This window comes from Ixodes scapularis, unplaced genomic scaffold, assembly GCF_016920785.2.
Source record: "Ixodes scapularis isolate PalLabHiFi unplaced genomic scaffold, ASM1692078v2 PGA_scaffold10__122_contigs__length_95168666, whole genome shotgun sequence".
NCBI classification, from domain to species: domain Eukaryota; kingdom Metazoa; phylum Arthropoda; class Arachnida; order Ixodida; family Ixodidae; genus Ixodes; species Ixodes scapularis.
The window spans coordinates 47,915,254-47,927,622 of NW_024609836.1; the positions used below are offsets into that span (position 1 = coordinate 47,915,254).

Here is a 12,369-nt window from a genome sequence, read left to right on the forward strand (position 1 = left end):
TTGAGAAAGCAGAAGGGGTCCACATGTGAGAAAAGAAAACACCACAACACATCCCGCACTCTCACAAGAACAAAAAAGAAATTGGCTCGCGTGCAGGCACAAGTGGCTCAAATGAAAGAGGAAAATAAAACAATAACCGAAGAGGCTCTAGAAGCGAGGATCCGGGCACTCCCTCAGAAACAGAAGCTTGCTGTCAAGAACTGCTTCACTGCTGCTCAACGGAAGTCGCTCAGAGGAATGACTTACGATGACGAATGGATTGTTGAGTGCATAATGATGCGGATGCGAAGTCCGAAACTTTATGAGCACTTACGTAAAGAAAAAGTCATGATCCTCCCAGGCCGAACCTGCCTTAAGAAATATCTGCAGCGCTTTGAAGGCGGTTTTGGTTTAAACCCAAAGGTGTATGCTGCTCTGGCTGAAAAAACGAAGGACATGGATGACTTCAGCTGCCATGGTGGTCTCGTAATCGACGAGTTGAAGTTATCAGAGCACCTTGATGTGAAATCTAATGGTGAGTTTCACTGTTGAGTCCAGAACCCTACTGAAATAATAGCGTATTGTTGCATTAGTCACATTGGTTTAATTTGAGGATGTCCAGTTCTAAAAGCTCATGAGTATGCTTGGTCTAAGCTGTGCATTCCGTTTTCTGAAGGCCAGCTCGCCTTGGCCTCAATTGATGCCTAGGCAAAAATTCACAAATGAAGATGTGTAAGAAAAAGTTAGGGACTAAATATATTGTATTCTTTATTTTATTTTTGCAATTCAGGTGGCATTGAGGACTTCGTTGATCTTGGCGAGCAATCACCAAGTGACCAGAAAGGCATTCTGGCAGACCACGGCATGGTTGTACTTTTCCAGCCATTCACCGGTAAGCCGCATCAAATCTACGTTCCTTAGGGCTACGATTTAGGGACTGTTGCCAACACTACATCCATGTTATTTCTGATTGTGCCTGTTTTAGGGAACTGGACACAGATACTTGGTGTTTTTGCTGCGAGAGGCAATGTGAAGGCACCAACTCTTGCTAAGATCATCATAGAAACCACCATCCTTGCAGAACAAGCTGGCTTGGTTGTTAACACCGTAACATGTGATGGTGCCAGCTGGAATAGAAGCATGTGGCGACACTTTGGTGTACAAGGTAAGGGGGTCATGCAAACTTGCAGGGTGTAAAGGGAAGACGCGGGTTCCAAAATCGAAAAAAACCTGAAAAAAATATTGATTTTCTGGAACTGTTTTTTCTACTCTATATGGTGCAATATATCACCCAGTAAAGTTCCTCTGCATTGCTGGGTTGAGTAATGCCATGTTAGCGATAAAGTAGTAAATGAGCCCTTAAAACGTGATGAAAAGGCGCAGCTTTGGAGAATTTTAAATCGCGAATGGCATGGCGGATTTTCGCCTTCTTGGGCACGTTCGAAAGGACGCCTTTTACACTGCGCGGCGAAATATTAAAAATGTTGTAACTTGCAAACTGGCGGTCGGATATGCCCCAAACTTTGCACCGCCTGATCTAGTAACGAAGTAGAAAACTGGTGCAAATTTCAACAACCTATTTCTAGCATTTCAAAAGTTTCAAACCCATGTCCTCCGTCAAATTGTTATCACTTCTTTTGTTTTAGTCTCTGCAGATGGCCGCATCAAAAACAGCACACGGCATCCTGTTGACCCAACGAGGCAGCTCTTCTTCATTTCAGATTTTCCTCATTTAATTAAGAATGTTCGGAATGGATTTGTCGCAAAGGGCTATTTGACACCATCTGGTCATGTCCACAGTGGCGTAGTACAGTCACCCTGGGACGTGGACCGTGACAATGTAACATTGAAGGCCATGCCTAGCATTACGCTTGCACATATCAAGCCTAACTGCTTTGAAAAGATGAAAGTAAATCTCGCTTTCCAGCTTTTCGGGGATGAAGCTATTAAGGGGCTCTTTGAACACAGGAAACACATTTTATCACGGTACAGAACAATGGAGCCAACAGAGGATTTTATTCGGCAGATGAACAAACTCATTCGTATTATGACAGCAAGGATGAGCGCCAGAGCATTGAAGCCTGGCAGTCCAAACGCAACGTTTTTACAGAAATTTTTAGTATATCTGAATGAGTGGGAGGCCCACGCGAAGCCAGCTGGAGGAGGTTTTTTGACAGGAAGTACAGCTTCTGGGCTCAGGGTCACAATTAAAAGCACGCTTGACCTGCTATCTTACCTGAACTCTGTTGCAGGATTTACATACCTTTTAACTGCTCGTTTGAGCCAGGACAAACTAGAAAATCTCTTTGGGATAATCAGGCAATCCGCAGGCTGTAACGACCACCCAACCGTGTCACAGTTCTTAGTAACTGTCAACGTCTTGTCCTTTTACAACCTTGCGAGGCCACCAAAGGGAGGCAATTGCCCTCCTGCAGTCGTTAAATCGCTCTTGAGTACTGCAGATGTGCCCACTGTCACAGCGAAGTGTCTGTCGGACCAACTGGACCATTTTCTGGACAATGGAAACATTGATGAAGCAGAAGACGTTCTTCAGTCCATTCACCCAGAAAATGACCATGAAGGGTATTCTAACAAAAAAAGCAACGCGGCTTTGGTGTACTACGTTGCTGGCTATGTGTCTAGAAAAACGGTAGCTAAGAATGCATGCACGAGTTGCGCAGCCGAGTTGTGCGTGTCTCAAAAAGAAGCGATGAATGATGTTAACTCTTATTTCACGGCTCATTTTGATAACGGTGGGCTTATTTATCCCACTGATAACCTGGCAAAGACAGTAGCAGCCATGGAGGATGCATTCACTAGCTTCTTCAGCAAGAACAGTGTGCATGAAAAGAGCATGCAAGAGTTTGCACGGAGCCTGCAGTCCTCGAAATTGCCTCAGATAGGGTGCCCCGAGCATGGAAAGAAAACCTTGGCAACTGTAGTGAAGTTCTATATTCTTTTAAGGTTTAGATTTTTCTTGAAAGGTTTGAACAGAGACCGCGAAGGCCAAAGGCAGCGACTGAAATATCTTAAGTTGCGCCACTGCCAATAGCTTTTCCTTGCTCAAATTGATGTTAGAAATTTTGAATGCAGGCTTTCATAATTTGTATTTTGTTCCTATTTTGTTGATTCCAATAAATGTCTTACATGCCTAATAAAGTAAAACGTGAAACTATTTCGAGTCCCGTTATTTTTCTCTTCGCGATTATTATTTAATGTTCTACCACAGAAAACTGGAATGGACAGGCTAACAACTGCCACCGGCATGGGCACATCACCAGCCAGTTCCAAAAGAAAAGAAAAAAGCACGAAAGAAAAAAAAAAACCAAGCGCAACCTGATGCCACAACACCGCTCAAGTACCTGCAGTAAATGCAAAAACAAAACTACCCGGATAACGCTACCAGCTGAGCGGTGCCGGCAAGAACTGCTAACTACGCCTGAGAAAAACATTCCTCGCAACCTGACACTAACACTTAAAAATACGGCCCAGCGTCGCCTTGCTCACGACGCGCGATAGGAAACCTGACAAGCGAGCGGACCGGCAGCACCCACCCTTACAGCAGCGCCCCTGCGCGGCCGCCGATGACATTCATAGCTCTCCGTGCCACCCCAGCGGGAGCGCTCGGAACACTAGCCAGTATATTTCTAGGCACTGTAGCGCTGGCTTCCACGTCGTGCTGGTACGGAGGCTGCGATCGTTATGAAGTCAGCTGTAACCCTTAAACATACCCCCTCATACAATATTTCACGCTACGATTGCGCGTAGATACCTCCCCTGCGATTGGAAACAGCAAGTACGTCGCTAACGCTGGCAATCGGGTATGAAGCAAGCGCCGCCATCTTCTCGCCTTTGCGGTAGTAGATAGCTAGTAAAAAGGTAGTAACGGTCACAAAAAGGTAGCAATGGCTGCATCTGCTAACCTTTTACTACTTATCACTCGTTTGAGGCAGTAAATGGTTAGTGAAAGGTAGTAACGATCAGAAAGGGGTAGTAACTGCTGCAGTTACTAGCTTTCTACTAGCTTTTTTCTGACAGTAGTGCTGTGGGTTGCACCAACAATCCAATGCGCAACCCCGGAGCTGCGGTTCCACCAGTTCACAAAAGACTGGAAGAGGCACAGGGTGTGGGTCGGTGCCGTTCGCCGGATAGACTTCGGAAGACCGTTGACTCCGAGCTCCATCGCGAAGCTCCGCTCCCAGCACTTTACGCCAGACACCTACACACGGGATCTGTGGCGGCTCACTGCTGCGGGTTTCTCCACAAAACACGCGCCTTTGAAGAACGATGCGGTGCCGTCGCTGTTAGCGTACTGTCCGCCGGCTGCTCCAGCACGAGCGGCCGGTCGCGGCAGTTCTAACTAGCGTGCACATAAAGGCACTTTAGCTTTAACAACTTAGACCGCTTGTGGTTACCACATGTCAATCTATCTCCCATTATTTCTTTTTCTCTTGTTCTGCGAGCAAGAAACAAATACAGTACGTCATGCGGCGCCGGCACTGACGGCGTCATATTTACAGCAGTCGGATTCGCTTTTTGGTAAGCAAATTTATTAATACAAATTAAAACTTACTACATTTGGTGCATATTAACAAAGTGCAGCGGTAAAAAAAGAAAATGTGCAACTTACCTTCTGCTTTGAAACTCCACGTGCGACTGAGCCGGCAGTGTCGGTTCGTCAGCTCAGGAGCGCGGGACGAGAACTACGTCATGCCGTCGACGCGCCGCTGTCTAGGTTGTTGGTTTATGTTTTCTTCGCTAATAAAACTTTAGTTGCAAGTACAGCTTCGTCCTGTCGTGCGTTTCATGCCTACGTTTTCGTCGTTTGAGCTGTTTTCGTCATATATTACGTTTACCAACAACTTAATTCGCTACCTTAATACTAATATGTTTAGTAACGCAGAAACTAAGAAATTTAATTTTTGGTTTTTCATAATTTGGGAACATGGGCGTTGTTTTTTTTATAGCATTTCTCAATGCACGATGTTATAAAGGAACTTTGTCCACTTTCTAAAGCTTTTCTTTTTGTAATGCTTGCATTAGCTAAGTGTAAGAGATATAGAGGGTTCTAGGAAGAGATAGATGCGATGGAAAGACGTAAAGGGTAGCCCAAACCAATTTTTGTTGTACGTGGAGCGAGCAGTAGATGATAATGTGTCACAAAAGTATGGGGGAATACACTGCACCCGACACTTAGCCTCTGAGCTGCCGACGCACAATTGAAAACCCTAGAACCTCTGGGTTACACTGCTCATACTAGGGTGCCTCAATATCCTTCTCTTTAGGGTGATGCCACCCTTTCTAGTACCCGATGCCGGCAGCACGCGCTCACGGGTAAAATACAAATAAATCGACGAAAACAAAATGTCTCCAAAGCACAGTCAGCGCCAGAAACACGTGCAGGGACACGCTCTTTCACGCGCTTCTGAACAAAAAAGAAAAACGAAAGTGCGGGACAAAAGGGCCAGATGTCTCCATCCTAAGCAAAGCACACATGAAGGCACCCTAGCGCATATATCCTACAAGAGTCAGTCTGCAAACACGGGTCACCGCAATATCCTTGGTTCGAATGCCGCGTGCTCAAGTTGCTCCTTGAACACGTTGCCATGCGGCATTCGAAGCACGGATCTCCTGGTGACTGGCGTTCGAATAGGTTTGCAGACTGCCTTTTGCATGATGTATAAGCAGTGTCTGAAGCCGGGGTCACACTGCTCGTACATCATTCAGAGGCTGTCTGGATACACTGTCTGATGCGGGTTTCTTCCTTCTATGACACTCCTGCCTGCAGACATCTTCGAAGCATGTTTGAAGCAAACAAGCTTTGAGAATGCTTCAGGCGGGTCCGCAGAATATTTTGCAAACGTGTCTTGCGTATAATGTGCGAGCAGTTTGACCGGGAATTCATTGAAAACTAGCGAAACCCTTAAAGGGACACTGACAGGGTATCTATGCTCGCCGAGGTTTTTAGTTGTACGTGACATATGAGAGCTCAACCACCCAGAACAGAATTTGCGGCTCGAAATTCGGTTTCTTTCCGCCCGAAAACCGCCGATCAAGAACTGGCCGGTTCGAATCTCGCTCACTCTCTTTTTCGCGGTCACGGGCCATTTTCTAAGGTATCGATGCGACCACCAAATTTAATCAAAGTCGTGGGTCACTGAAGGCATACACTGAATATTAAAAATAGAAAAAAATATGAAACCCATTTTTTGTGGCTTCTAAAAAGCTGTAAGTACGTTGTTTGAAAAAAAAACTTCCACAGACAACCAACCGGAAGCATTCTGTGCGTTCGTCGTTTCGCGTATCGTGGGACTCGCGGGGACGGCGATGGTAGCGAACGACGGGCGTGGGACCTCTATTTCAGAACTGTCGTTCCCGGTACCGGCGAATTCTGTCGACCGTTAAAAGAGAAATTTGGGACTGATCAAAAGAATTGGTACTCATACCGTACGACACGCCCGGCCACCAAGCCGATTTGCACGAAGACGTCGCCGAGCCGTCGCTCCCTTCTCGTGGCTGAAGACATCGCTCGCGCAAACGTCAAGCACGACGTGTCTACTTCGAGTTGAATATGCACGCGTACGATTTCTTTACTAGGTGCGAATGTCCCGAAAGCGTGGTGCTTTCCGACTTCGACCCGGGAGTGCTTTTGCTAGAGAAAAATCGACAGCAAACTTTCCAACTTACAGTTTACCGGCTGAATTATTACTAAGGAAAGAGATAATTAGAATAGAGATGCCCCAGTAGCTCAGTGGGAAAGACGTCCGGTTCTCACGCAGTAGGACCGGGTTCGATCCCCCGTAAATCTTTTTTTTTTTTTTCAAACATTTTCCGATGTTTACATATCTTTTTTTTTTTTTTTTGGAATCATCACTGAAGAAACAAACAAAAAAATAACAAACAAATGTTGTGGACGATACTTCGCTGAATTAAATGGTATGGGATTTCCGTTTTGACACCTGCGAACTCAATGTAATCCCTTTCCACAAAATGCAAGGAGCATATAAATCAGGTAGCGTCCGCTTTCCGAGGTGCCCGTATATGTTCTACAGGAATTGCAGCCAGCCATTGGTCCCGATCCCGTTGATCCTTCGGAAACTCTGTCGCACAATGCCACTTTTTTTCGGATGCAGGACATGTGAGCCAGCTCTTCACGCAACATCTTGGGTTTATTTTTTTCGAAGCCGATCATGGAAATTCACCACGGGCACTCACTACTCATCTCCAACTCCTCAATGTACAAAATAACTCATCTTGGAGTACAGAACAACGAACGGAACAAACATAACTGCAAAAGAATAGCACAGCGAGCAGTTCCCGCACGTCGCATCGCACGCCGCATGTCGTGTCGTCTGCTACGGAGAGGAGAAACAAAAAAAAAAAACAAAAAAAAACATCGCACGGTCGGGTGTAGCCACGTGACTTCCGCCACTCACTCTCTTCTCTCCACTTCTCCGATCTCCGTCGGGTTTCGGTTTCGGTTTCGAGCAGTTGCGTCTTTTGGCTTTATTAAAAAAATACGCTACTCTGTTGCAAAATATTAATTGGGTAGTCCTCCGACACCATAATGAAGCGCCTGGCAAAATATAAAAAAAAATTTTGGGGGGGTGTCAGTGTCCCTTTAAGACGTGATCCAGTTTAGGTTTTCCATTCGATGACGTACTACGTGGCCAGTGCGCTTTTCGCAGGTCGTGGGCCGCCAGCTGATGGTGTATCTGATCACGCACCTGCTCACCGGGTACAGTACGGACGCATACGTGCGCAACCTGCTGGACAACACGCGAATCCACATCATGCCCAGCATGAACCCGGACGGCTACGAGATCTCCGAGGAGGGCGACTGTAAGAGCGGGCACGGACGGTGCGTATTCAGCCGTGGCATCTTCGCGGCTGCTTGCAATGTAAAGGCTATAGTTCACCCAGTGTGGTTTGAGGGGGATCATTGATTGCATCGTTGGACCACTATAGTGATCGCTCGCGACGAGAGAACACCGGAGAGCTTAGATTGAAGAGAGCGTGCAACTCAAACCGCGGGAAGCGTTTGGCTTTTATTGGCGGGCGCCTCCTGCGGAGATTGGTCGCAAGTGCGCATGCGTTGTTGCGTGACGAGGATGAAAACAGGTGGAGAGGTGGAAGCGCTTGCTGACGATGGACGCTTTCCACCGCTAACTCGCAGCTCGAATTGCAAGCGCGCCCCATAAAGTACACAACCCAGCGGTTGGAAACTCTCCGTAAGGATTCATAAGCTCCCTAGAGAACACACTGGTATGCTGGCGCCATCTGTTGGCACTTCAAATTTGTGTAGGACAATAGACCGAAAGTTTCGCAGCCTTTGCGAGATCCAAGCTACGTACTAAGAAATGGTCAATCATCACATTTTCAGAGTTGGCTTCCCGCCCACGGTGAAAGAATGTTGCGTAAAATATGCGCAGATCAAAAGTGTTCCAGGGTTGCCCGACATATGACGCCAGTGTCTCATCTCGTCGTAAGCGGTTGTGACGCGCAGTCAATCCCACTCAAAACGGAATGGCGTGAAACTGCCATTAGGTCTCCAGTTCGTGTCCCAAAAGGAAGATCTGCTACCACTCAATGGCGATATCCTGGGATCTCGTGAAAGTGCATCCTAGAGGCAGAATCAGAAAATATTTTTTCAAAGTTTAACAAACGTGTGTTTGCAGAAGAAAGGCGGGCTCCATATGCTCACAGCGGGGTGAAGGCCCCTGTGACTGTCCTTCTGTTCTAAAAATCTTTCGAGACGAATTTATCGAATCGATGGGAAGTTAGGTCGTCTAAATTTGTCTCGTTTCCAGTAGTCAAGGGTGGGAAAACTGCGACGTGAGAACAAGCGAAATTCAAGCTGCAAAGCGTTATTGGACGTACGGTCGACCACAGAAGACGGCAAGGGAAAACAAAAACAAAAAAAACACTTGTTATTTAAAAAAGGAAAAAGAAAACGCACATTGCACAAACTTTCGATAGTTTAGTGGTGCAACAATGACGCTCTATTACCTCGTAAGATGCGGCATCTTGCATGCATTGTCATCCACAACGTGTGGTGCCGAGACCAGTTATGTGCAAGACAAGCAGAAAGTCGTGTACCTTGAACGCAAACACGTTGCGCTATCTCGATTTGCTCGGAAAGTGTTTCTGTATTTTCTTCTAGTGCTTGCTACTACTTTCTGTGTCCTCAGACGTTAATTGCGTTGTTCGTTCTTTGTTGGCAGCAGAAGTTGGGTAAGCAGAAGGCATGTTTACTCGAGTCTTTGTTCGACGGAGTAGTACAAACGAAGCGTATATCTATAGCTTGCCGAGGATAAGTCAATAGTTACTTTATTTTGTCTGCCATTATGACAACTTTTTTTTTTAAATTCTTTGGGTGTCCACTAACTGAGTATTAGTTTAGAACTCAGTTCACGCTAGGCTCGGTTGGGGGTCTAAGATTACTTCTATCTAGTTGCGTTGTCTAACACTGCGAACGTCCAAGGTTTCCTACTGAAATTGTTTAGACATTTATATAACACAATATTGCATGATGGCTTATCGTGTCGAGTCATTTCTATTTTAATCATGCATGTTCATTAATACTTTGGATTAGATTCAACAAAATATGCCAGAGAGCATAGATCTTGCACGTCGATAGGTTCGAAGGCGAACACATACTTTACTCGGTGTTACTAATTCACCATCACCAAAAAGAAAGAGCACAATAAGCACTCTCAAAGCCACAGCAGAAAGTCCATTATCTTGTAGGGTTTGTAGTAAACGATAGACTGTTTTACCTGTTTACTTTTTGTTGTTTTATAGCATTTTCCTGTGTGTATAGCGCAGGTGTGCTGCCTCATGGTGTGCCTAGGCTATACTTTTAAAATTACCCAATCATCTACTTTTTCGCACAACACTGGGAGAGACAGTCACCGCAACTTACGGAGGCAGCTCAGTGAATGATGATGCCGAAACGTATGTTTACACCGAAAAGCACAGTGTGAGTTGCGATATTAAGCAATGGAAAACGTCACGCTTGCATTGCTTAATGTCACAACTTTTTTTTCATATAGTTTCGGCATTATCATTCGCTGAGCTGCCTCCGTAAGTTGCGGTAACTGACTCTCCCAGTGTTGTGCGAAAAAGTAGACGCATAGGCTTTTTTTAGAGTGCATTCGGAAGATTGAGTCGTAAATCAAGGGCGCGTATTTAACTGACCAGATGTTTAGGTTAAATGCTCATGCTGAACGTTAGTTAGATTGCTAGATGTACAAATTCATGTACAAGATGTCATTGATTATATTTAAGACACGCAGACGACCCATTGGTTTAATGTTTTATACAGTAGCGACAGTAAAACCAGTAGCATAAGTTGTGCGCGTATTCTTCACTTAAAGGCGTCTTATTAAAGCGCAAAACTTTCAAGGGTATAGTGTGCAAATAGTGTGGAAAGGCGCGGAGCTTTATTGTACTATTTCGCCTAAAACCGTCTAAAACAAAAAAAAAAAAGTTCTGTGCGACAAATGAAAACAAATGGTTATCATTAGTGTTCACCGCCGTCAGTAATGATCAATGGGCTCTGTAAAAGTGTACCCAATAAAAAAAGTTTCAGCCTTTCCACTCTGGTGAAGACGGAACAGCTGCGGAGCTCTAGCTTCTGTTCTCGGCGGTGGCTTTTCAGGCGAGCGATCTGCTCGTCTTTCGCAAGGGAATCTGAACTGCTCGAGGAAGTGGAACTTGAGGCGATAACGGCCTTGCGGCGGTGGTTGCGGAACCATTCGCGCTGTTGCGCACAATGCCGTCGCTCAGAGACGATGACACCGAACTCTGCACAGCTACCGCCATCTATGAGCGACGGCGGCAACCAGCCGGTTGTCTGGTTGCCGCCATCGCTCATAGATGGCGGTAGGTGTCCAGAGTTCGGTGCAACAATTTATTTGCTGGGGGACACGATCCTGGGGAAATTAGTTCTCAACAGCTCCGCTGTAATAGAAATAACACATACGTGCACTACTTACGCAGGGCCAACGCCCGCGGAGAGGATTTGAACCGCAACTTTCCGGACTACTTCGAGACTCAGACGGCGATCGAGCAGCCGGAAACCACGGCAGTGCGTCGCTGGATCCACGAGATATCTTTCGTGCTCTCGGCAAACCTCCACGGCGGGGCCGAGGTCGTCTCCTACCCCTTCGACAACTTGCCAAACGCCGGTGAGGCAGGGGTAAAAAACCCTCATTAGTCAGCCGGTCCGGTAATCAGAGTGGCCGATCTCGAATCACAAAAAGAAAATTTGATTTCAAATCACAAAACTGATTTTAAACGTAACAAAACTAATTTAATATTTCGCGAATCTCACTAAAAAGCTGATTTCAAAACTCACAACTCTCACAAGATTAATTTCAAACCTCAAAAATCTCACAAAACTAGTTTCAAATCTCACAAATTGTATAAAACTAATTTAAAATCGCCCAAAAAAGCTCACTTCAAGCCTTCCAACTATCATAAAACTAATGTTAAACTTCACAAATTTCATAAACCTAATTTCAGTGCTCACAAAAATGTAACTTCAAACCTAGCAACTATCATCAGACTAATATCAAACCTCATAAATCTCACAAATCTAGTTTCAAATCTCACAAAAACTGATTTCAAACCTCACAACTATCACAAAACTAATTTAAAACCTCCCAAATCTCACAAAACTAATTGCAAACCTCACAAATCTTACGAAACTATTTTCAAATCTCACAAAAAGCTAATTTCAAACCTCATAACTACCACAAAACTAAATTCAAACCTCACAAATCTCACAAAACCAGTTTCAAACCTCACAAATCCCACGAAATTATTTTCAAATCTCACAAAAGGGTCACTCCATGCCAAACCTCCCAGGCGTGGGGCTCGACCAATTCCGATTTCTAAAAAAAATGTGTGGCCTTCTGCCGCAATGTCCGTAGCCATGTCCTAAAATAGTTTTGGCAAAACAATTTTTTGATGACATGAGCGCGGTTTAATTTTTAAAAATAGCGTGAAACTAGGCATCACTCAATAATTGATGAAATATCAGCTTTTTAGTGAAACACCCAACAATATATATTTTTTTAATTTGCACGGCTTTCAACTTATAATGTGGATGGGCTTGTAATGTTTTGTTTAATTTAACTATTTAAAAAATTGAAAATTTATAAAGAAAACTATTTTTTTATCAAAAATATTGTCACGGGTGGTGACCAAAAGAAAACAGAAAATGAACAAGAAGAAATAAACGTTTAATGTGGCGAACTTGTGCCAAAAAATAAAAGGGTACAAAATAAAACAGCAGTGCGTCGCGGGCGTCGATGTCGGCGAAACCGCAGGATCGAGCGCAGAGGCGAGACTGACTCGACAAGGTCGCGGGCGGCCTCTTAT

At 45.0% G+C, this 12,369-nt stretch overlaps 1 protein-coding gene across 1 annotated transcript in view; it reads left to right on the top strand.

Annotated features, from left to right (window-relative positions):
* The window catches only part of LOC120843111 (carboxypeptidase M-like), a 64,444-nt gene that overhangs the window by 13,625 nt on the left and 38,450 nt on the right, over nucleotides 1–12,369 (top strand). Inside the window, exons 3-4 of the mRNA XM_040214344.1 lie at nucleotides 7,668–7,840; nucleotides 10,984–11,171. Coding sequence (XP_040070278.1) covers nucleotides 7,668–7,840; nucleotides 10,984–11,171 — 361 coding nt within the window. The remainder of the gene's footprint in view (nucleotides 1–7,667; nucleotides 7,841–10,983; nucleotides 11,172–12,369) is intronic.